General features: G+C 40.8%; 1 protein-coding gene across 6 annotated transcripts in view; it reads right to left on the reverse strand.

Moving 5' to 3' along the window:
• The window catches only part of LOC114226103 (putative adhesion G protein-coupled receptor E4P), a 69,346-nt gene that overhangs the window by 17,910 nt on the left and 25,029 nt on the right, over positions 1–26,407 (reverse strand). For 5 of the 6 annotated variants that reach the window (XM_088017757.1, XM_088017751.1, XM_088017750.1 and 2 more), the window contains exons 5-12: positions 23,585–23,734; positions 21,227–21,267; positions 20,431–20,566; positions 19,795–19,902; positions 14,750–14,934; positions 13,981–14,148; positions 12,054–12,248; positions 210–445 (exon numbers count right to left, since the gene is read on the reverse strand). In XM_088017757.1, the coding sequence (XP_087873883.1) occupies positions 210–445; positions 12,054–12,248; positions 13,981–14,148; positions 14,750–14,934; positions 19,795–19,902; positions 20,431–20,566; positions 21,227–21,267; positions 23,585–23,734 (1,219 nt within the window). The remainder of the gene's footprint in view (positions 1–209; positions 446–12,053; positions 12,249–13,980; positions 14,149–14,749; positions 14,935–19,794; positions 19,903–20,430; positions 20,567–21,226; positions 21,268–23,584; positions 23,735–26,407) is intronic. The other variant, XM_088017763.1, reaches the window with a different exon arrangement.

Raw genomic sequence — 26,407 nt, forward strand, 5'->3', positions numbered from 1 at the left:
CACCAAAAGTCTCAAAAGGATCCAACTCCAAAGATGCTGAGAATCATTCCTCTAGGAATTTCTAAGAGAAAATAGAATTATGGCTTAAAACCGGACTGGTTTTGGGAGGTATAATTCACAACAGGAAATGGACTGAAATGTTTTTTGATTTCAGATCATGTATCAGCCACAGACGCCACTTCCACCATAAAGGCACACATCATGCTTACTGAATATGTGATCCATAATTTTGGGGTCCTACTATTGCAGACACAGCCACAATGAGAACTGGAATCCCATAGCCGAAAGGGTACATGAACTTCTTCTTGAATTTGCCTGCACTGGTGTAGTTGGCCACCTTGAGATTCCTAATGGTGAGGAAGAGGTGCAGCCCTTCAAGGAACATCCACGTGAAGGAGGCCAGGTAGAGGTAGTGCAGCATCCCTGCGATGATGGAACACAGCACCTGGAGGGGAGACAAGAGTTAGGAATGTGGTCTGTGCCTGATCATGTCCTCAGCACTTAACATTTCCTGGATGTTGACCTACATTTTCAATTCTAACACCTGTGTCATTTTGCCTGGGGGCAACACATTTTGGGGAAGCTCTCAGTGTCCCTTGCTTACTCCACATATGGAGCGGGCTAGAAATACCAAGGAATGAATGCCATGGGAACCGCCCTCAGATCCATGACAGACGAGAGTTGGTAGATGAATATTCCATGGCCCTTTCCCTTTGGGTGGGTGTGATGCTTAATTTTATGTGTCACTCGACTGAGCTAAAGAATGCCCCGATAACATATAAAACATCGTTTCTGGGTGTGTTTTTTGTGTTTCTGTGGGGGTTTTTCAGGAAGAGATTAGCATTTGAGTTGGTAGACTAAGTAAAGATCACCCTCAACAATGAGGGTGGGCATCATCATTCAATCCACCTGAGGGTCTAAGGAAAACTTAGATGGAGGAAGGGGGAATTTGCTCTCTGCTTGAGTGGGACATCCATCTCTCAGACACTGGTGGCTGTGGTTCCAAAAAACAAAACAGACTGTTTTTAAAACAGATTTTTTTTTTTTTTTACAGAAACAGAGGGTGGGACAGAATCAGCATCAGCACTGTACTTGCCAACCTTGCCCATTTTCTAATGAGGAAATTGGGGACCAAAAGGTAAATCTCACCCAAGATCATATAGCTAGTAAAAAATAAAAAATTTGAAACCCAAACTGTCTCCAGAGACTATACTTACTCTTAAGCATAGCAATATACTGCTCCCAGGGGAGAAAAATAGTGCTTTCACAACCTTCTGGCTGTGAGATCATAGTCTTTTGGGGTTAAAAGGAACTTTGGAAAACAGTTAGTTCCAATTCTTCCTGGATATGATGATGACTGTGATCATAATGGAGACAAAAGCTAATATCACTTGTGGAGCAAAGACACTATCCCCCCAGAATTCAAAACTCCCTCTATCCCCGATTCCAGACTATAGACTTGTCACTAGGATGAGACTTCATCTATATCTCCCTGCTCCCCTTGCTCCCCTTGCTCTCAGGTGGGACCACTTCACTGATTTATAGCCAGTAGAACGTGAAAGGATGTGATGTGCACCATTTTCTAAGATGGCCCATATAAAGCTCCCTCATGGGACTCTGCCACGTTCTTTTTTCTTTTCAGTTAATGAAAATGGAAAGGACTCTTGGATGACCTTGAAAGCTGTGCATACAAGACAGAAGAGCTTCCATAAGCCTGCAGTTGGAGGACAGACTCCTTTCAAACCTGTTTGTCCATCCTCTCCTAATACAGAAGGGGGATATTAACTACTCTTGTGCTTAGCCAATGACATTTTGGAGTTTATTTGTTACAGGAACTACTGTTACCTTACCTAATGCCATCAGTATGACTCTCAGTCAGCTTGCTAAATGGCTTCTCAAAAAGTACAGGTTTTATTCAGAATTACAGATGAAGAGAGTTGAAATGGAAACTTGCTTTTTCCCCTAACACCATCACTGCTGACTCTATTTTTTTATTTAAAAAATTTTTAATTTAAATTTAATTTAGTTAATATATAGTGTATTGTTAGTTTAAAGGGTAGAATTTAGAGATTTATCAGTTGCATATAACACCCAGTGCTCATTACATCAAGTGCTCTCCTTAATGCCCATCACCCCATTACCATGTCCCCCCACCCACCTCCCCTCCAGTAACCCTCAATTTGTTTCCTATAGTTAAGAGTCTCTTGGGGTGCTGGATGGCTAAGATGATTGAGCAACCAACTCTTGGTTTTGGCTCAGGTCATGATCTCAGGGTTGTGGGATCAAGCCCTGAGTCAGGCTCTGCTCAGCAGGGAGTTGGTTTGGGATTCTCCCTCTTCCCCTGCTCCTCCCCCTGCTAGCTCTTTCTATCTCTAAATCTCTCTCTCTCTTTCTCTCAAAATAAATAAATAAATCTTTAAAACAAAGCTGTGATCACCAGGACAGCATGGTATTGGCACAAAAACAGACATATAGACCAATGGAACAGAATAGAGAACCCAGAAATGAACCCTCAATGTTATGGTCAACTAATCTTTGACAAAGCAGAAAAGAATATCCAATGGAAAAGAGACAGTCTCCTAAATAAATGGTGCTGGGAAAATTGGAGAGCTACAATGAAACTGGACAATTCCCTTACACCATATACAAAGATAAACTCTAAATGGATAAAAGACCTCAATGTGAGACAGGAATCCATCAAAATCCTAGAGAAGAACATAGGCAGTAACCTCTTTGACATCAGCCATAGCAAATTCTTTTAAGACACATCTCCAAAGGCAAGGGAAACAAAAGGGAAAAGGAACTTTTGGGACTTCACTGAGATAAAAAGCTTCTGCACAGCAAAGGAAACAGTCAACAAAACAAAGAGGCAACCCATGGACTGGGAGGAGATATTTGCAAATGACACTACAAATAAAGGGCTGGTATCCAAGATCTATAAAGAACTTTTCAAACCCAACACCCAAAAAACAAATAATCCAGTTAAAAATGGGCAGAAGACACGAACAGACACTTCTCCAAAGAAGACATACAAATGGCTAATAGACACATGAAAAAATATTCAACATAAGTAACCATCAGGGAAATTCAAATCAAAATCACAATGAGATACCACCATTAACCAGTTAGAATGGCAAAAATTAACAAGGCAGGAAACAAAAAATGTTGGCGAGGATGTGGAGAAAGGGGAACTCTCTTACACTGTTGGTGGGAATGCAAGCTGGTACAGCCACTTTGGAAAACAGTGTAGCAGTTCCTCAAGAAGTTAAAAATAGAGGGGGTGGAGCAAGATGGCGGAGGAGTAGGAGACCTAGATTTCGTCTGGTCTCAGGAATTCAGCTGACTAGGGATCAAACCATTCTGAACACCTATGAACTCAACAGGAGATCGAACAGGAGAGTAGCAACAACTCTCTGAACAGAGAAGCGACCACTCACTGGAAGGTAGGAAGTGCGGAGAAGTGAATCCGAGGCGATATTTGGGAGGATAGACGGCGGGGGAGGGGCCTCCGCTGGCCGCTTCTGGCAAGTGATAGAGCCACGGAGCACAAAATCGGACCTTTTAGAAGTTGGCTCGGCGGAGGGACGTCGCTGCAGTGGCTAAGCGGCGGGTGGAATCCTCCCGGGACAGTGTGGTCTCAGGACCCTTGGGGTCACAGAGAGACCGGGGGTGCCTGAGTGCGCCAGAGCTCCCAGGTATCAGAGCGGGGAAGCCAGCTGCAGAGACGGAGCAGAGTCGCGGGCTCTCAGCTTGGGGTTGCCATAAACTGTGATCTGCGGCCCAGTCGGGGCACGGCTCCCCCAGCAGGGACCCAACAAGCAGCAGATCTGGGAAGACTCCCCTTCCTTCCCGGGGAGGAGCGGTGCGGGAACGCACTGCAGGGATCTGCTGGGTTTGGAGACTCCGCGCGGGGTCGGGTGCCAGAGATAGCAACGCTCGATCACAGGCCGGGTGAGCACGGAGTGTGGCCGGAGACCGGGGACACGGAAGTGACTGCTTTTCTCAGGGGGCACACTGAGGAGCGGGGCCCCGAGTTCTCAGCTCCTCCGGGTGGAGATTGGGAGGCCACCATTTCTGCCCTGGTCCTCCAAGACTGTACGGAGAGCTTGCAGGGAACAAAAGCTCCTGAGAGCAAACCGGAGCAGCTTACTTAGCCCGGACCCACAAGGGCGGGGCAATTCCGCCTCCGGCAAAGACATTTGGAAACCACAGCAACAGGCCCCTCCCCCAGAAGATCAGCACAAACAGCCAGCAAGCCAAGACCAAGTTGATCGATCAAGGAGAATGGGAGAACTCCAGCGCTAGGGGAATACTGCACATAGATTCATGGCTTTTTTTTTTTTTTTTTTTACCATGATCCATTATTTCATCAAAGTTAATTTTTGTTGACTTTTTTTTTTATTTTTCTTTTTCCCTTTTTCAACCAATATCTTATCAATCCCTTTTTTTAAGAAAAAAAACTTTTTATTTTTCATTTTTAGAGTCATATTTTATCCCTTCATAGTAGTTACCCTTATTTTTGGCATATATATATAAGTTGTTTTCTCTTCAAAATTTTGAGGTACAGTTTTTTCTAACAGATCAAAATATACCCTAAATCACTAGTGTATGGCTTTGTTCTAGTCTCCTGCCTGATCACATTCTCTCCCTTTTTCCTTTTTTTTTTCTTAAATCTTCTTTCTTTTTTCAAACAACTTATCTTACCAAGTCCTTTTATAAAATCTTTTATAATTTTCATCTTTACAGTCATCTTCCATCCCTTCATTGTATCAACCCTTATTTTGTACATATATGTCTTTCTTCCTTTAAAATTTTAGGAGGCTCTTTTTTCTAACAGACCAAAATACGCCCCAAATCTACTGTGTGGCACTGATCTATGCACTAGCCTGATCATATTTGATCATATTCTGCTTTTTTTGTATTGTTTTGCTTTTGTTTTTATCTTTTTTTTTCTTTTTTTTTTCTTTTTCTCTTTCTTTTTTCTTTCTTTCCCTTTCTTTTCCCCTGGTTTCAGGACTTTTCTGATTTGTATACAGTATATTTGCTGGGGACGTTGTGAACCTGTTAGCATTTTGTTCTCTCTTTCATCTATTCTCCTCTGGACAAAATGACAAGACGAAAGAAATCACCTCAGCAAAAAGAACAAGAGGTAGTACCGTCAGCCAGGGACCTACTCAATACGGACATTAGTACGATGTCGGACCTAGAGTTCAGAATCATGACTTTAAAGATACTAGCTGGGCTTGAAAAAAGCATGGAAGTTATTAGAGAAACCCTTTCTGGAGAAATAAAAGAACTAAAATCTAACCAAGTCGAAATCAAAAAGGCTATTGATGAGGTGCAATCAAAAATGGGGGCACTAAATGCTAGGATAAATGAGGCAGAAGAGAGAATCAGCGATATAGAAGACCAAATGATGGAAAGTAAAGAGGCTGAGAAAAAGAGAGATAAACAACTACAGGATCACGAGGGCAGAATTCGAGAGATAAGTGATACGATAAGACGAAACAACATTAGAATAATTGGGATCCCAGAAGAAGAAGAAGAGAGAGAGAGGGGCAGAAGGTATATTGGAGCAAATTATAGCAGAGAACTTCCCTAATGTGAGGAAGGAAACAGGCACCAAAATCCAGGAGGCACAGAGAACCCCTCTCAAAATCAATAAAAATAGGTCAACACCCCGACATCTAATAGTAAAACTTAAGAGTCTCAGAGACAAAGAGAAAATCCTGAAAGCAGCTCGGGAGAAGAGATATGTAACCTACAATGGTAGAAACATTAGATTGGCAACAGACCTATCCACAGAGACCTGGCAGGCCAGAAAGGACTGGCAAGATATCTTCAGAGCACTAAACGAGAAAAATATGCAGCCAAGAATACTATATCCAGCTAGGCTGTCATTGAAAATAGAAGGAGAGATAAAAAGCTTCCAGAACAAACAAAAACTAAAGGAATTTGCAAACACGAAACCAGCCCTAAAAGAAATATTAAGAGGGGTCCTCTAAGCAAACAGAGAACCTAAAAGCAGCAAAGAGCAGAAACGAACACAGACAACAGACAGTTAACAGTCACCTTACAGGTAATACAATGGCACTAAATTCATACCTTTCAATAGTTACCCTGAATGTAAATGGGCTAAATGCCCCAATCAAAAGACACAGGCTATCAGATTGGATTAAAAAACAAGACCCATCAATATACTGTCTGCAAGAGACTCATTTTAGACCCAAAGACACCCCCAGATTGAAAGTGAGGGGGTGGAAAACCATTTACCATGCTAATGGACACCAAAAGAAAGCTGGGGTGGCAATCCTTATATCAGACAAACTAGATTTTAAAACAAAGACTGTAATAAGAGATGAGGAAGGACGCTATATCCTACTTAAAGGGTCTATCCAACAAGAAGATCTAACAATTGTAAATATCTATGCCCCGAACATGGGAGCAGCCAATTATATAAGGCAATTAATAACAAAAGCAAAGAAACATTGACAACAATACAATAATAGTGGGGGACTTTAACACCCCCCTGACTGAAATGGACAGATCATCTAAGCAAAAGATCAACAAGGAAATAAAGACTTTAAATAACACACTGGACCAAATGGACTTCACAGACATATTCAGAACATTCCATCCCAAAGCAACGGAATACACATTCTTCTCTAGTGCCCATGGAACATTCTCCAGAATTGATCACATCCTAGGTCACAAATCAGGTCTCAATCGGTACCAAAAGATTGGGATCATTCCCTGAATATTTTCAGACCACAATGCTTTGAAACTAGAACTCAACCACAAGAGGAAAGTCGGAAAGAACTCAAATACATGGAGGCTAAAGAGCATCCTACTAAAGAATGAATGGGTCAACCAAGAAATTAAAGAAGAATTAAAAAAATTCATGGAAACCAATGAAAATGAAAACACAACTGTCCAAAATCTTTGGGATACAGCAAAGGCAGTCCTGAGAGGAAAGTATATAGCAATACAAGCCTTTCTCAAGAAACAAGAAACGTCTCAAATACACAACCTAACACTACACCTAAAGGAGCTGGAGAAAGAACAGCAACTAAAGCCTAAACCCAGCAGGAGAAGAGAAATCATAAAGATCAGAGCAGAAATCAATGAACTAGAAACCAAAAGAACAGTAGAACAGATCAACCAAACTAGGAGCTGGTTCTTTGAAAGAATTAACAAGATTGATAAACCCCTGGCCAGACTGATCCAAAAGAAAAGAGAAATGACCCAAATCCACAAAATCATGAATGCAAGAGGAGAGATCACAACCAACACCAAAGAAATACAAACAATTATAAGAACATATTATGAGCAACTCTATGCCAGCAAATTAGATAACCTGGAAGAAATGGATGCATTCCTAGAGATGTATCAACTACCAAAATTGAACCAGGAAGAAATAGAAAACCTGAACAGACCTATAACCACTAAGGAAATTGAAGCAGTCATCCAAAATCTCCCAAGAAACAAAAGCCCAGGGCCGGATGGCTTCCCAGGGGAATTCTGTCAGACATTTAAAGAAGAATTAATACCTATTCTCCTGAAACTGTTCCAAACAATAGAAATCGAAGGAAAACTTCCAAACTCATTTTATGAGGCCACCATTACCTTGATCCCAAAACCAGACAAAGACCCCATCAAAAAAGAGAATTACAGACCAATATCCTTGATGAACATGGATGCAAAAATTCTCACCAAAATACTAGCCAATAGGATCCAACAGTACATTAAAAGGATTATTCACCATGACCAAGTGGGATTTATTCTTGGGCTGCAAGGCTGGCTCAACATCTGCAAATCAATCAACGTGATACAATACATTAACAAAAGAAAGAGCAAGAATCATATGATCCTCTCAATAGATGCAGAAAAAGCATTTGACAAAGTACAGCATCCTTTCTTGATCAAAACTCTTCAGAGTATAGGGATAGAGGGTACATACCTCAATATCATAAAGGCCATCTATGAAAAACCTACAGCGAATATCATTCTCAATGGGGAAAGGCTGAGAGCTTTTCCCCTAAGGTCAGGAACGCGGCAGGGATGTCCACTCTCACCACTGCTATTCAACATAGTATTAGAAGTCCTAGCCACAGCAATCAGACAGCAAAAAGAAATCAAAGGCATCCAAATCGGCAAAGAGGAAGTCAAACTCTCACTCTTTGCAGATGATATGATACTGTATGTGGAAAACCCAAAAGACTCCACCCCAAAACTGCTAGAACTCATACAGGAATTCAGTCAAGTAGCAGGATATAAAATCAATGCACAGAAATCAGTGGCATTCCTATACACCAACAACAAGACAGAAGAGAGACAAATCAAGGAGTCGATCCCATTTACAATTGCACCCAAAACCATTAGATACCTAGGAATAAATCTAACCAAAGAGGCAAAGGATCTGTACTCAGAAAACTATAAAATACTCATGAAAGAAATTGAAGAAGACACAAAGAAATGGAAAAACGTTCCATGCTCATGGATTGGGAGAATCCACATTGTGAAGATGTCAATGCTACCTAGAGCAATCTACACATTCAATGCAATCCCCATCAAAATACCATCCACTTTTTTCAAAGAAATGGAACAAATAATCCTAAAATTTGTATGGAACCAGAAGAGACCCAGAATAGCCAGAGGAATACTGAAAAAGAAAAGCAAAGCTGGCGGCATCACAATTCTGGACTTCCAGCTTTATTACAAAGCTGTCATCATCAAGACAGTATGGTACTGGCACAAAAATAGAGACATAGATCAATGGAACAGAATCGAGAGCCCAGAAATGGACCCTCAACTCTATGGTCAACTTATTTTTGACAAAGCAGGAAAGAATGTCCAATGGCAAAAAGACAGTCTCTTCAACCAATGGTGTTGGGAAAATTGGACAGCCACATGCAGAAGAATGAAACTGGACCATTTCCTTACACCACACACAAAAATACACTCCAAATGGTTGAAAGACCTAAACGTGAGACAGGAGTCCATCCAAATCCTAAAGGAGAACACAGGTAGCAACCTTTTCGACCTTAGCCGCAGCAACTTCTTCCTAGACACATCGCCAAAGGCACGGGAAGCCAGGGCAAAAATGAACTATTGGGATTTCATCAAGATAAAAAGCTTTTGCACAGCAAAAGAGACAGTCCAGAAAACCAGAAGACAACCGACAGAATGGGAGAAAATATTTGCAAATGACATATCAGATAAAGGGCTAGTATCCAAAATCTATAAAGAACTTCTCAAACTCAACACCCAAAGAACAAATAATCCAATCAAGAAATGGGCAGAAGACATGAACAGACATTTCTCCAAAGAAGACATCCAAATGGCCAACAGGCACATGAAAAGGTGCTCAACATCGCTCGGCATCAGGGAAATCCAAATCAAAACCTCAATGAGATACCCCCTCACACCCGTCAGAATGGCTAAAATTAACAAGTCAGGGAACGACAGATGTTGGCGGGGATGTGGAGAAAGGGGAACCCTCCTACACTGTTGGTGGGAATGCAAGCTGGTGCAACCACTCTGGAAAACAGTATGGAGGTTCCTCAAACAGTTGAAATTAGAGCTACCGTTCGATCCAGCAATTGCACTACTGGGTATTTACCACAAAGATACAAATGTAGGGACCCGAAGGGGTACGTGTACCCCAATGTTCATAGCAGCAATGTCCACAATAGCCAAACTGTGGAAAGAGCCAAGATGTCCATTGAAAGATGAATGGATAAAGAAGAGGTGGTATATATACACAATGGAATATTATGCAGCCATCAAAAGGAATGAGATCTTGCCATTTGCAACGACGTGGATGGAACTGGAGGGTGTTATGCTGAGTGAAATAAGTCAATCAGAGAAAGACATGTATCACATGACCTCACTGATATGAGGAATTCTTAATCTCAGGAAAGAAACTGAGTGTTACTGGAGGGGTTGGGGGTGGGAGGGATGGGGTGGCTGGGTGATAGACATTGGGGAGGGTATGTGCTACGGTGAGCGCTGTGAATTATGCAAGACTGTTGAATCACGGATCTGTACTTCTGAAACAAATAACGCAACATATTTTAAGAAAAAAGAAAAAGAAGAAGACAACAGGAGAGGAAGAAAAGGGGAGTATGTCAGAGGGGGAGACGAACCATGAGAGATGATGGACTCTGAAAAACAAACTGAGGGTTCGAGAGGGGAGGGGGGTAGGGGGATGGGTTAGCCTGGTGATGGGTATTGAGGAGGGCACGTTCTGCATGGAGCACTGGGTGTTATGAACAAACAATGAATCATGGAACACTGCACCAAAAACTAATGATGTAATATATGGTGATTAACATAATAATAAAAAAATAAAAAAAAATAGACTCCAAATGGTTGAAAGATCTAAATGTGAGACACGAGTCCATCAAAATCCTAAAGGAGAACACAGGTAGCAACCTCTTTGACCTCAGCCGCAGCAACTTCTTCCTAGAAACATTGCCAAAGGCAAGGGAAGCAAGGGAAAAATGAACTATTGTGATTTCATCAAGATAAATAGCTTTTGCATAGCGAAAGAAACAGTCCACAAAACCAAAAGACAACCGACAGAATGGGAGAAAATATTTGCAAATGATATATCAGATAAAGGGCTAGTATCCAAAATCTATAAAGAACTTCTCAAACTCAACACCCAAAGAACAAATAATGCAATCAAGAAATGGGCGGAAGACATGAACAGACATTTTTCCAAAGAAGACATCCAAATGGCCAACAGACACATGAAAAAGTGCTCAACATCGCTCGGCATCAGGGAAATCCAAATCAAAACCTCAATGAGATACCACCTCACACCAGTCAGAATGGCTAAAATTAACAAGTCAGGAACTGACAGATGTTGACGGGGATGCAGAGAAAGGGGAACGCTCCTACACTGTTGGTGGGAATGCAAGCTGGTGCAACCACTCTGGAAAACAGTATGGAGGTTCCTCAAACAGTTGAAAATAGAGCTACCATACAATCCAGCAATTGCAATACCGGGTATTTACCACCAAGATACAGATGAAGGGATCCGAAGGGGTACGTGCACCCCAATGTTTATAGCAGCAATGTCCACAATAGCCAAACTGTGGAAAGAGCCAAGATGTCCATTGACAGATGAATGGATAAAGAAGAGGTGGTATATATACACAATGGAATATTATGCAGCCATCAAAAGGAATGAGATCTTGCCATTTGCAATGACGTGGATGGAACTGGAGGGTGTTATGCTGAGTGAAAGAAGTCAATGAGAGAAAGACAGGTATCATATGACCTTACTGATATGAGGAATTCTTAATCTCAGGAAACAAACTGAAGGTTGCTGGGGTGGGGGTGGGGTGGGAGGGATGGGGTGGCTGGGTGATAGACATTGCAGAGGATATGTGCTCTGGTCAGCGCTGTGAATTGTGTAAGTTTGTTGAATCACAGACCTGTACCTCTGAAATAAATAATATATTTTATGTTAAAAAATAAAAAAAGAAGAAGATAGTAGGAAGGGAAAAATGAAGGGGGGGAAATTGGAGGGGGAGACAAACATGAGCGACTCGGACTCTGAGAAACAAACAGGGTTCTAGAGGGGAGGGGGCTGGGGGGATGGGTTACCCTGGTGATGGGTATTAAAGAGCGCACGTATTGAATGGAGCACTGGGTGTTATACGCAAACAATGATTCATGGAACACTACATCAAAAACTAATGATGTAATGTATGGTGATTAACATTACATAATGAAATAAAAATAAAAAATAAAATAAAAATTAAAAAAAGAGTCAGGATGGTTTGTCCTTGTTTTTATCTTATTTTATTTTTCCTTCCCTTCCCCTATGTTCATCGGTTTTATTTCTTAAATTACTCATATGTGTGAAATCATATGGCATTTTTTTTTCTCTGACTGACTTATTATGCTTAGCATAATACCCTCTAGCTCCATCCATGTTGTTACCATTACTGCTGACTCTTGCCTTCTCCCCATCCTTCCTCAAGACAACATGGCTAGATTTGATTATGACAAGAAGGTGATTTGGTTAAATTACCTACCTTAGGCTCAGTTTGATCAATCCCTGTAAGGAAGAGCAGGTGGGCCAGGAAGAGGCAGATGGAAAGCTGCAGGTGGAGGGAGGTGCTGGTGTTCTGGATGGGTCGGCACAGGAGGAAGGTGAGGGCTGCCAGGAGGAGGCACAGCAGAGAGAGGCTCAGCCCCACATAGGTGATCATGGTCAACACAGGATCCACCTATGAGCCACCAAGTGAAGAATTCATTATAGTTTCCAATTCTGCAGTTATGTTTCTGAGGGAGAGTCTGACGGGCTTTCAAGTTCAGTCCCTTAAACTACTGACTTAACCTCTCTGAGATTTGATGTTCTCATCTTCAAAATGGGTGCACTAATAGCATTCACCACACAAGGCTATTAAAAACCAAAACCACTAGCCTGGTGTTGTCCAAAAGAAATATGTGAGCCACATGTGGAATTTAAAATTTTCTAGTAGCCATATCTTTTAAAATGTGAAAAGAATCAGGTCAAATTAATTTAATAGTATATGTTTAAAATATTATCAGTCCAATGTATTGAATATAATATAATCAATACAATAAAAATGCAATCAGTTCAAATTACAATCAATGTAAAACAATTATTAATGAGATATTTGATACTTTTTTCCATATTAAGCCCTTGAAATCCAGGGTGTATTTTATGCTTACAACACATCTGAATTCAGATGCTTTTATTTTCAATGATAAAAGTGAAATGAAATCCTATGAATGAAGTGGTATTTAATGGAAAAATATTTCACACTGCTTCTTAGTTTAAATAAATTAAAATTAAATAAAATAAAAAAGTTGGTTCTCAGCCACACTAGCCACGTTTCAAGTGCCCAATAGCCATATGTGGCTGGTAATCCTATTGGACAACATAGCTCTCCAAAGTCATCTCCATGAAGGTTGGAATTTCTTTATCTGTTTTGTTCTCTGCTGTATCCTCAATGCCTAGAGCATCTGGCATATAGTAGGCAGTCATATGCAAATTTGTTGAATGAATAAAATGAGGCCAATGCATTTAAATGTGTAATGTAATGATTGTCATACAGTAAATGTTCAGTAATTGAGAGCTTAAAAGAAATAGGGGAAGAAGTTAGGTAAATTTCTTTAAATCTGGCTGATCCTAGATGTGGTTGGGATCTGGGAAGTTCAAGGACCTATACTTTTTCATTGGAGACAGTCAGTTGCCTTCTTTCCCATCTGACCAATTGTAACTGTCTCTTGCAGAGTAACGGATGTTTGATTCCAGATCATCTTAGACCCCACAACTATAGGGGCTGACAACCCAACTTTCCAATGTTTGAGAGCTTTCTCTGCTAGCTTGAGCTTACTCTGCCCATGCCTGTGGACATGCCAGAATTAACGACCCCCACCCCCATGCAGCTTTCAACCAATGCCTGAGAGGAGGTGGTCTATAGATAGCCTAGCTCTCTTGCAGTTCAGTTAGGATGACTCAGATGCATCTCCTACACTGATTCCCAGAGTACCCTAGAGAGAATTAAATTCCAGATGCCCAAAGTAATGAGTGGCTTGATAATGCTCTCTGCATTAACTTTTGTTTTTTCTTGTTTCATTTGCCAGCCCCTTATTGGTGCTTCCTGGAATTACCTCTCAAGTAAACTACTTCCACTTGACTACTTATCTCAGTCTTTTTTTTTTAAAGATTTTATTTATTTATTCATGGGAGACAGAGGGAGAGAGAGAGAGAGAAGCAGAGAGAGAAGCAGGCTCCCAAGGAGCAGGGAGCCCGATGCGGGACTCGATCCCAGGACCCTGGGATCATGACCTGAGCCGAAGGCAGACGCTTAACCATCTGAGCCACCCAGGCGCCCCATGATCTCAGTCTTTTTTTAAGACATGGAGAGGACAATCTCACAGTTTGTTGGACACAATCAGATACCAGGAGGGGAGCATGAATCTTGGTACCTTGGGAACAAGAGCCATGAGGACAGCAAAGCTGGAAAGGTGGAAGCACTTGCATTTGGTGTGTGAATCGTTGCTGCCCACATGATAGCAGCCCTCTGTCGACCAGGTGCCCCCCTCCTCTGATCCTTTCCAGTAGACACAGAAATATTTTCTTCTTGCACCACCAGGCTGAAAAGAAAATAGCATGAAAGCAGGGCTCTTTCTGGTTTTATTATCTTAATTTTATAGGTTAGTCATGGATGCCTTGCATTGGAAACTGGAATGGGAAAATCCCATTATCTAGAACACTTGTGGGGAAGAGTTTCATATGACCACACCTTCTGTGGGGTTTATTCTTCCTTTATTCTGCCCTTCTCTGGTCATCTCAGAGCCCCAGGGATTGACCCTTATGAACTGCTTTACCCAGGCTCCTTGTCACTGGGACAATGAATGAGAGGAACTGATGAGAAGTCCTTAGATGAGAGGAGGAGGAAGTCAGGTGTTTCTTCCAGACACTTCTTCTGCTTCAGAATATCTCCATCTCCAGCAAGGCAACCCTCCGGCATGTCTCCAGCTCTCACTGGGCTCAACAATGCTCATCCCTCCATTGCCTTTTTAGGCTTAAATGTGATAATAGCTTCCCCTGGTGGCAATCTCTGGGTGCCTCAACATTTCTTGTTGGTTCTGTTAACTCTGAATGAGCAGAGTTGGATTCAATTTCTTGGCAGGACCCATCATAACACACCTCTTTGAGGTAATGCACAGAGAACCAGCTCTGGATTTTGCTCACCTGAATATGCTGGAAGGTCAGTAACACAGGTTCAGACAGATATACTTTTTTCTTCGTACTTATGGTGCCACTCACGACACGAGAGTTCAGTTTCATTTCCTGTGTCCCTCTTCCATCATTAAAAAAGGATCCATTCAGAATATCCCAAAGAGACTGGTAAGTGATAAGCGCAACTGCACTTCTATCTGAAAAAACAGAAATCACTTTAGAGGACATCTGTATTATAGGAAATCAGTATGCTAGTGTCTTGTGTGAGAGTCATAAGGCAAATATTATGTATAGTCAAAATCGCCCTTGGAAATCCCTTATGTTGCTCCATCAACACATTATGTGTGGTTTGTATATGTAATACACATTATAGTGTACCACACATTATAAGAGATATAATGCAAAATATCCATTAATGAATTAAAAAAATATATATGAGCCCTTAGACATCAAAATCAGAGCCATGAGGCAAGATGTTTGTGCTCAAAAGAGCAGGTGGAACTGGCAGGATGAGGAAACCACACATTCCCATCTTCCATTTTTTAAATTAATTTAATTTAATTTTATATTTAATTTAATTTAATTTTATTATGTTATGTCAGTCAACATACAATACATCATTAGTTTTTGATGTGGTGATCCACGATTCATTGTTTTCGTATAACACCCAGTGCTCCATGCAGTACGTGCACTCCTTCATACCCATCACCGAGCTAACCCATCCCCCCACCCGCTCCCCAAAACCCTCAGTCTGTTTCTCAGAGTCCATAGTCTCTCATGGTTCGTCTTCCCCTCTGATTCCCCCCTTCATTTTCCCCTTCCTTCTCCTAATGTCCTCCCTGCTATTCCTTACGTTCCACAAATAAGTGAAACCATATAATTGACTTTCTCTGCTTGACTTATTTCACTTAGCACAATCTCCTCCAGTCCCACCCACGTTGATGTAAAATTTGGGTATTCATCCTTTCTGATGGCTGAGTAATATTCCATTGTATACATGGACCACATCTTCCTTATCCATTCATCTGTTGAAGGGCATCTCGGCTCTTTCTACAGTTTGGCTATTGTGGACATTGCTGCTATGAACATTGGGGTGCATGTGGCCCTTCTTTTCACTACATCTGTGTCTTTGGGGTAAATACCCAGGAGCGCAATTGCTGGGTCATAGGGTAGCTCTATTTTTAACTTTTTGAGGAACCTCCACACTGTTTTCCAAAGTGGCTGTACCAACTTGCATTCCCACCAATAGTGTAAGAGGGTTCCCCTTTCTCCACAACCTCTCCAACATTTGTTGTTTCTTTCCCTGTCCATTTTTGCCTTTCTAATGGGTGTAAGGTGGTATCTCAATGTGCTTTTGATTTCCCTGATGGCTAATGATAATGAACATTTTTTCATGTGTCTGTTAGCCATTTGTATGTCTTCTTCAGAGAAATGTCTGTTCATGTCTTCTGCCCATTTTTTGACTTGATTATTTGTTTTTTGGGTGTTGAGTTTGAGAAGTTCTTTATAGATCTTGGATACCAGCTCTTTATCTGTAGTGTCATTTGCAAATATCTTCTCCCATTCTGTGGGTTGCCTCTTGTTTTGTTGACTGTTTCTTTTGCTGTGCAGAAGCTTTTTATCTTGATGAAATCCCAAAAGTTCATTTTTGCTTTTGTTTCGCTATCTTTTGGAGATGTATCTTGAAAGAAGTTGCTAGAGCCGATGTCAAAGAAGTTATTGCCTATGTTCTCTTCTAGGATTTTTCAAAGTGCTGGAACAAACAATCCTAAAATTTGTACAGAATCAGAAAAGACCCCAAATCACCAAGGAAATGTTGAAAAAGAAAAACAAAGCTGGGGGCATCACGTTGCCCGATTTCAAGCTATATTACAAACCAGTGATCACCAAGACAGCATGGTACTGGCACAAAAACAGACATATAGACCAATGGAACAGAATAGAGAGCCCAGATATGGACCTTCAACTCTATGGTCAAATAATCTTCAACAAAGCAGGAAAAAATATGTAATGGAAAAAAAGACAGTCTCTTCAATAAATGGTGCTGGGAAAATTGGACAGCCACATGCAGAAGAATGAAACTGGACCATTCTCTAACACCATACACCAAGATAAACTCAAAATGGATGAAAGACCTCAATGTGAGACAGGAACCCATCTTCCATTTCAAGCTCACTCTGGGGCATCTAATTTAGAAAGGTATGGAAAGGTATGCAGGATGACACATTCTTTTAATTTATTCTATCATTCTCCTTCCCTCTCTCTGTCTTTCTCTGTTTCTCTCCCTCCTAACCTCTTTCCCTCCCCTTCTCATGCAAGAATGATTTAATTCACAGAAGGTAAATTCACATAGGATGCTCTATAGCATGATGTAGTATTTCTTAAACTACAATTATTCATGGGCCACCATCCCAGTTTTAGCCAAAGCCACTTTCCACCTATATTATTATTTACTCCATTTTAAAAACCAACTCATTTGTAGATCTTTTCCCTCTGCCTTCTCCATCTGACAGCTCACAATAAGGAGTGAAGATTAATCAGTAGTTGGAAATTTTCTGGAGAAAATACAGCAGTTATTTCACTCTCTCCAGAGTACCAGGTCTTTCTTTTTGGGATATTTTTCATGCACTCTTTCATTAATGTATTTATTCACTCTTTCATCAAATATTTATTGGGCATCTAGTGTGTGCCAGACAGTGTTCTAAGCATGCAATACAACAGTGAAGAAAACAGGCCAACTTCTTGCCGTCAGAGAGCTGATATTATAGTGGGGGAGATGGACAACAAATAAATTAAGAAAAATTGCATAGTGTACATGCTGTACAGAAATTTACATGAGATGGTGGAATAAAGCAGGGGTGGCAAACTATGGCCTGAGAATCAAATCCAGCCTACCACCTGTTTTTGTAATATAAAGTTTTATTGGCGCACAGTCATGCCCCTTCATTTACAAATCATCTAGGGCTGCTCTCCCACTACAATGTCAGAGTTGAGTAGTTATAACAAAGATCATCTGGCCCAACATGCACACCAATGTTCCTAGCAGCAATGTCCACAATAGCCAAACTGTGGAAAAGGCTGAGGTGCCCTTCAACAGATGAATGAATAAAGAAGATGTGGTCCATATATACGATGGAATATTACTCAGCCATCAGAAAGGATGAATACCCAACTTTTGCATCAACATGGATGGAACTGAAGGAGATTATGTTAAGTGAAATAAGCCAAGCAGAGAAAGTCAATTATCATATGGTTTCACTTATTTGTGGAACATAAGGAATAGCATGGAAGGCATTAGGAGAAGGAAGGGGAAAATGAAGGGGGGGGATCAGAGAGGGAGACGAACCATGAGAGACTATGGACTCTAAGAAACAAACTGAGGGTTTTAGAGGGGAGGAGGGTGGGGAGATGGATTAGCCCAGTGATAGGTATTAAGGAGGGCACGTATTGCATGGAGCACTGGGTGTTATACGCAAACAATGAATTATGGAACACTACATCAAAAACTAATGATGTACTGTATGGTGACAAACATAGAAAAAAAAAAAAGATCACCTGGCCCAAGCAAGGCAAGGGAAACAAAAGCAAGAATAAACTATAAACTATTGGGACTTCTTCAAAATAAAAAGCTTCTGCACAGCGAAGGAAACAATCAACAAAACTAAAAGGCAAACTTTGGAATGGGAGAAGATATTTGCAAATGACATATCTGATAAAGGGTTAGTTTTATAAAGAACTTATAAAACACAACATCCAGAAAACAAATAATCCAGTTGAAAAATGGGCAGAAGACATGAATAGACATTTTTCCAAAGAAGATATACAGATGACTAACAGACACATGAAAAGATGTTCAACATCACTCATCATCAGGGAAATACAAATCAAAACCATGATGAGATATCACCTCACATCTGTCAGAATGGCTAAAATTAACAACACAGGAAACAACAGATCTTGGTAAGGATGCGGAGAAAGAGGAACCCTCTTACACTTTTGGTGGGAATGCAAACTGGTGCAGCCACTGTGGAAAACAGTATGGAGCTTCCTCAAAAAGTTAAAAAATGAACTACCCTATGATCCAGCAATTGCACTACTATGTATTTACCCAAAGGATATAAAAATACTGATTCGAAGGGATACAAACATAGCAGCATTATCAACATTAGTCAAACTATGGAAAGAGCCCAAATGTCCATCAACTGATGAATGGATAAAGATGTAAGATGTGGGATGGATTATACATTTATAATGGAATATTACTTAGCCATAAAAAAGAATGAAATCTTACCTTTTGCAATGACATGGATGGAGCTAGAGTGTATTATGCTAAATGAAATAAGTCTGTCAGGGAAAGACAAATACCATATGATTTCACTCACATGTGGAATTTAAGAAACAAAACAGATGAACATAGGGGAAAAAAGAAAAAAGAAGGGCAAACATAAAACAGACTCTTAACTATAGAGAACAAACTGAGGGTTCCTGGAGGGAAGGTGGGTGGAGGGATGGGTTAAATGGGTGGTGGGTATTAAGGAGGGCACTTGTGATGAGCACTAGGTGTTGTATGTAAGTGATGAACCACTAACATCTATACCTGAAACTAATATTACACTGTATGTTAACTAACTGGAATCTAAATAAGAACTTGAGAAAAAAATTACTATCTGGTCCTTTCAGAGAAAAAGTTTGCCAACTCATAGGACAGAGAAAGGCTAGGGACTATTTTAAATAGAGCAATCATAAAACACTTCTCAAGAGAAATAGTGTTCAAGACAATCATCTACCACTTTCAAGTGCTGCCTTTTCAGACCATCACATGGACAGAGAGCATGCATCAGCCTGTTCCTTTTAAGGAAGCATGCCAAGGGATCCTTGTTTGAACCTCAGCATGTCACAAAGTACCCACTAACTGTGTCCCCCAAATTGCATGGTTAGTGGAACCCATGTAGAGTCCCCCATGCCTTGAAGGCTTTTTAAGTTGGCCCAGTCACCTAGAAATGAGACAACAATGCCTAGGATTTGGAAGTCAGGAGAATCCATCTCAAACACAGTACCTCCTATGGTTCCTTTGAAAGCACCAATACAGTCGATATCCATGGTGTTATTTCCAGCTTCCAGAACAGTCTTCTCACTTGTCTCATTGCACCTCTTGATTTCATAGACTGGAAACATTAAGAAAGTGAGTCCTGCTTTGCTCGCTTCTCATGCATAAGAAATTTGTTGAAGAACTCTCTTCTTTGGAAGGCCCCCTACTGGTGATTTCCTTTTCTGTATGCAAGGCAGACCAGATGGCATTCCCTTCCACATCTCTTGCTGATGGGGATGAGATGGTCAAAATGGTCTAAGCAGCATCCACTGGCCACAGCAACCCAGGAGAAGAGAGGGGATGGCCATGTTTCCTGGAGCTGCAACCAGGGTGGGCAAGCTCAGCCTTTACATATAATATTTAAAGATAAAAACATTTTAAATAATGTATACTGGAGTAACTGGTGAGGGGGTAACTGAGTTTTTAAGCAAGAGAAGCTAAACATTTAAAAGTTTTCCAAGGACAGTCACCTGGGAGCAGGTCTGCATTTGGGAAGAACCCCTTGAATGAATTCTCCATATCACATAAACATATAAACACAAGGTCTGACAAAGATCACCCTCATAAAATGTTTTGGTCATAAGGAAAGTGCTCTGTTTCTTACCTATACCAAGTGTAGAATTATCATGCTTTCCTGGAGAAGCTAAATCTTCAGTCCATATGATCACTTCCATCTTTTGAAATATTTGGGTAGCCATTTTTGCAATGTGCTCTTTGCTTCCGTTGTTCCTCAGAATTTCCTTTCAAAGAAATAAAGCTAATTAGGTAGGCTCTTCCTGAAACTTGAGAAAGCAGGAATATACTTGTGTGTGGTTGGGTGAGCCCTGAAGGCAATAACATTGATTAAGGTGTAGATTCTGCAATCTCGACCTGATATGTATCTTCTCATTGACCACACACAGCCTTGTGAAAGGTGTATCATTCACTCCATTGTATTTATGAGAACACGAGGACCTAAAGGATGACATGTCTGGAACCCATGAAGAGTGCCTTACAGAGAAAGACAGGGGATGGGAAGTGGTGACAGAGGTTGAGTGAAGCTCTAGATTTTTGATGCCAGTCTTTGAACAACAGCTGAGGCACTAAAAACCTTGCCAACGTTTCTCAGTGTCTATTGACATTTGAGACCAGATAATGTAGGAGGCTGTCCTTGGGCATAACTAAATGTTTAGCAGCATCCTTGGTCTCTACCCACTAGATGCCAGTAGCACCCTAGTTGTGACAACCAAAAAATGTCCCCAGGCATTGCCAGATGTCCCCTGGGAGAATGGACAAATCATTCCTGCGTGAGAGCTGGTGTGTCCTAAAAGGCAGAGGGAGCCATCGTACTTATTTGAGCAGGGGAATAACATAGCAAGACTGGCCAACTGTCTCTCAGACCTAGGCTTCACTTCACTCACCTGAATATTCCCTGAGACTGGTGTCTCCTCACTGGCAGCCTCTGGGAAAGAAAAGTAGCCATTGAGTGGAATGTGGGAGGTAACACACCTGGCCCACATTCCTTTCCAATCACTATTGAGTTGAGTCTTTCTCTGATGCTTCCCATCCTTGCCCAAGTTCCCTCCAAGAAGTCCAAAATGTCTTCTACAGTAGAAATTTAAAAGGGGATTAGGGTGGGGCCTCCAGTTCAATAATTAAGTCAATAGTATTTATTGCACACCTACTAAAAGCCAGGAACAATACTAAACCTTATGGAAGTAAATTGACAAAGAAACAAAGGGTCTTCCCTTGTGGAGTTTGCAGTCTGGTGGGAGAGTCACTAGGTAAATAATGACAAATAAATAATTAAGTGATTACAAGCATCCCACCTGTTTTTAATATATAGGATAAGATACCTTGGGAGCACACAGAGAAATCCTAGAATATGGAGTGTGCAGAGGAGGCTTCCTGAAGGAGTGGGTGTTAACTGGGTTAATAATACAGAAGCAGTAATAATACCTGCAATTGTCTACACAACATGGCATATAAAGTGCCTTAATACACACGATCTCATGTAAAGAAAGACAGAAGGTTCTAGAACAGGGTTATGTAGCTTAATGGCTAATATTTATTGAGTCTTTCTAGGTGGCTAGCACTGCACTGAATATTTTACATATCTTAATAATCAAAATGGGTAGGTGAGGTGTATTAGATTCTTAAGGCTGCTGTAACAAAGTGCCACAAACTGGGTGGCTTTAAAACAATAGAAACTTATTTTCTCATGGTTCTGAAGGCTAAAAGTCCAAAATCAAGGTTATTGGTAGGACCACACTCCCTCTGAAGGCTCTAAGGAAGATCCTTCTTTGCTTCTCCTAGTTTCTGGTGGTTGCAAGCAATCTTTGGTGTCCCTTGGCTGGTGGCAGCAGAACCCCAGCCTCTGTGTCTGTCCTTGCATGTCCCTCTGTATGTGTGTGTGTCTCTACACCCAATTCCCCTCTTCTTATAAGGACACCAGTCATATTGGATTGAGGGCCCACCCTCATCTGGTATGACCACCTCTTGATTTTATTAAAACTGCAAAGAATTTCTTTCCAAATAAGATCATATTCCATCATATTCCCAGGTTTCAGATGTACGTGAATTTGGGGAGATTCTATTCTACCCAGTACATGAAGTAAGTAGGTTTCTAAAGTGACTCTCAGTGATCCTTGCCACTTGGAACCCTCCTCCCCCTGACCAGACCCAGTGACTCACTGCTAATGAATAGAACACAGCAAAAGTGATAGGATGTCACTGCTGAGACTGGGTTATAAAAGACTACAACTTCTATTTTGTTCACACTCTCTTTCTGGATATTCTCATGTGCTCACTACAACAAAGCAAGCTGGAGAGGCTGACATATCTAAGAAGTGAGGGCAGCCTCTCACCAACCACCAGAAAGGAACTGAGGCCTTCAGTCCAGTAGCTTTGAAAGAACTGAATCCTTCCAGCAACCACGTGAGTGAGCTTGGAGGCAGATCTGCCCCTAGATGAGCCTTCAGATGAGACTGCATCCCCACCCAACACTTTGACTGTAGCTGTGAGAAACCCTGGAGCGGAGAATGTAGGGAAATTACACGTAGATTCCTGGCCTACAGAGACTGTGAGACAGTATTGTTGTTTTAAGCCACTACCGTTGGGGTAATTTTTTATTCAGCAATACATAACTCATACGGTAGATGCTATTATTGTTCCCACTTACAGGTGAGGCATATAGAAGTTAGGTCATTACCCATCCAAAAGTCAGCTGGTAAGTGGTAGAGCCAGAAGTTAAGTCCAAACTATTGAACTCAAAACATGGAATTATACTAGGAATGAGCAAATAAGTAAACATGCTGTGGTCATTGAGAACCAGGTTTTCAATGCCACAGAAGCAGCCACAAATAAGAAAAGAGGGAAGGCTAGAAAGAGCCCTGGTGTTGGATGGGAATCTGAGTATCAGTGTGAACTCATAGGGTTTAGTATATAGACAGATAAATAGATGTAGAAATTGAATTTAAAGTGAGAGGGAGAAACAAGTAGGGAAGTCCAGCGGAAAATCTGAGATGTCATTTTGGAAGAACAGGAAATAGACCCAGACAGGAGACATACTCTTGCAAGGCAGCCACATAAGGACGGTGATTGGTGCTGGAGGCTTGAGTGGTGCCTTCTGGGAAAAGATTACCAGGGACAATAGTAGGATGCAGGACCAGGGCCAGGACAGATTTCTACTCTTTTACCTTGGCCTGAAATCAATGAAGCTCTCAAAGTCTCCCCCCACCACTCTTTCTTCATTGTCGAGAGTATTTGGAAATCCTTACCATAACATGCTTTATTATCTAATTTAATGAACCGAGCCAGCCAGTTGAAGATATGATTTGAGAAACAGCTGCAGTAGTAACTTCCAATTTCATTTCTGCAGTATGCTTCCTTCTTGCACTTTGCCAGCCCAACCCTACACTCATCAATATCTGCAAATCAAGAGAAAACATCATGTTTCATTCTCATCAAACTATACCATCTTCCCTTGCACAGGGAGTCTCAAGTACCCACCATCATTCATAAGCATCTGTTCTTGGATAAGATGACTCAATATCATAAAGGTGATAGTTCTCCTCCAGTGAATTTATAAATCCAATACAATCCTAGTGAAAAACATCTAGCCGGACTTTAAGGAGTAAGACAGTGGATACAAGCATGTAAGAATAGCCATAAAAACTCTGCAGTGGGGACTCATATTATTAGACACTGAAACACACTTTAAAGCCTCAATAAAATGAATGCTGGCACATGAATTGACAAAGAGTCTAGTGAAATAGATTCAAAGTCCAGAAATAGACCCAAGTACATATGGAGCTTTAGAGTATGATGGTGGTATGTCAAACCACTGAAGGAAGGACCAATAGTTCTTTCAATACCTGGATCACACGGTTTAATCAATTTAAAACACACAGCAAGTAGCAAGGAAAGAGATAGGGCAGGTGCATATACCCTTAGGAAATGGTAGAAGTGAGGCAAAAGGCTCCCACCATCTAAGTCCTGGCATGTGCAATATTCATGTGTCTGCATCTATCTGCCACATCTCTCTGGTGGACCAGAGTTGAGGTTCAAGCAAAGGGACCCACAGACAGAAGTTACCCTGAGCCAATGACTCACACTTATTCTATCTGTTGGAAGGACTCAGGACAAGTACATTTAACCAATAGTTGCAACTTGCCTATTAGTCTATGAGTTATATCAGGCTATGGGTGTGTGTTTTGGGTAGAGGGTTATATGGGCCAGAATAGTTATCATCAGTGAGTGACTGAATTAAGACCTCATAAATCTTAAGTGCTTTGTATGTTTTGTTTATATTGTGTATCTTGGGCATTAAATGCCTCTTATTTATTTAATTTGCCATGAGCATTTAGAACCTATGTGCCTTGTGTATATTTATTGCTTCATGAATATTACTGTTGGTCTCTCCATTCTATCCTATGTTTAACACACATATGCTCTACCCACCAACTACTTACCTATTTTAACACATCTTATGAATTTCATATATCCCATTGGAGTTTCTTTCTTCTGCAGCAAAACCAAATAGTCTCAAACAGTATAACAAATGCACATTACACTTCTGCACACTTCCCTTCTCTAGAATGGAGTTCCCCTTTATCCTGGTTCAGGATGGATTTTTTAATAAGATAAAATGAGACCCAGATACCACACACTTCTTAAGAATAAACTCTACACTAATGAATCATTGAACACTACATCAAAAATCAATGATGTACTGTGTTGACTAATTGAACATAATAATAATAAAAAAAGAATAAACTCTACATATATCAGAGATCTAAATGTAAAAATGGAGCCATACAGGTACTAGAATTAAACAGAGGTGAATTCTTTGATCTCAGTGTAGGGAAAAACATTTTATTTTTATTTTTTATTTTTTAGAGAGCATGGGAGGGGAGGGGCCAATGGAGAGGGAGAAAGAATCCCAAGCTGGCTCCATGCCCCAGCACAGAGCCCAGGGTGGGGCTCGATCCCATGACCCCGAGATCACAACCTGAGCCCAAATCAAAAGTCAGACCCTCTACCGATAAGCCACCAAGATGCCCCAGGGAAAACATTTAATGATGACTTAAGCACCTTGATAAATTTACCTACATAAAAAAATTTTTTAATTAGTTGCATGGCTAAAAAACACATACAAGCAAAATCTAAAGAAAACTGACAGGGAGGAAATATTCTCAATGTATACTACTAACAAGGGACAAAAATTTCTAACATATAAAGAAATCAAAAATTGGGAGGAAAAGAAATACTCAATAAAAAAAATAGGGAAAAGACATGAACAGACAATTCAGAAAGAAGATATAAAAATGATCCTCTAATATAAAATGTTCAAAATTGTTCATAATTAGGGATGCCTGGCTGGCTCAGTCAGGGGAACATGCAACTCTTGATCAGGGTCATGAGTTCAAGCCCCATGTTGGGTGAACAGATTACCTAAAAAACATTGTTCATAATTAGAGAAAATCATGAAAAATCTACTGATATACCATTTCTCACCTAGCAGACTGGCGATGCGTTCTGACAACATGTTCTGTAGGCAAGACTGTGGAGAGACAGGTGCTTCCATGCATTGCTGGTGAGAATGCCAATTAGTACCACTTTTCTGGAATTAAATTTGGGATAGCTAATCAAGCTACATATGGATTTGCCTTTTAACTCAGGCACCTCACCTCCAGGACTTTAAAGACACATCTCCCACAAATACTGGAAAAAGCCTAAGGATTCAGGTAAAATGTCCCTATGCAGAAGAAGTTTGAATAAACCATGGTTCACCCACACAGGTACATAAAAGAATGGGGGGAGATCTCTACATGATTTGGAATAATTTCTGGGATATGCTGTTAAGTGAAAAAAGCAAAGTGCAAAAGGGCATCTCTGGTGTCCTTTCAAAGGTGTCTAAGTCAGAGAAGACCAGAAAATACTGAGGATCCATCACAGATTGCCAGCTCAGGAGCATGGCAACTAAATGGGATCCTGAAACAGTTCTTGAAGCAGAAAACAAAAAGGGGCATTGGGGAAAAAAACTGGTGGAACTGGAAAAAAAGTCTGTTGTTTTTTAACATCCTTATATCAATATTAAT

The sequence above is a fragment of the Eumetopias jubatus genome, unplaced genomic scaffold (genome assembly GCF_037043125.1).
Source record: "Eumetopias jubatus isolate StellerSeaLion01/CBP00866 unplaced genomic scaffold, mEumJub1_p1.0 scaffold_1, whole genome shotgun sequence".
Classification (NCBI taxonomy): domain Eukaryota; kingdom Metazoa; phylum Chordata; class Mammalia; order Carnivora; family Otariidae; genus Eumetopias; species Eumetopias jubatus.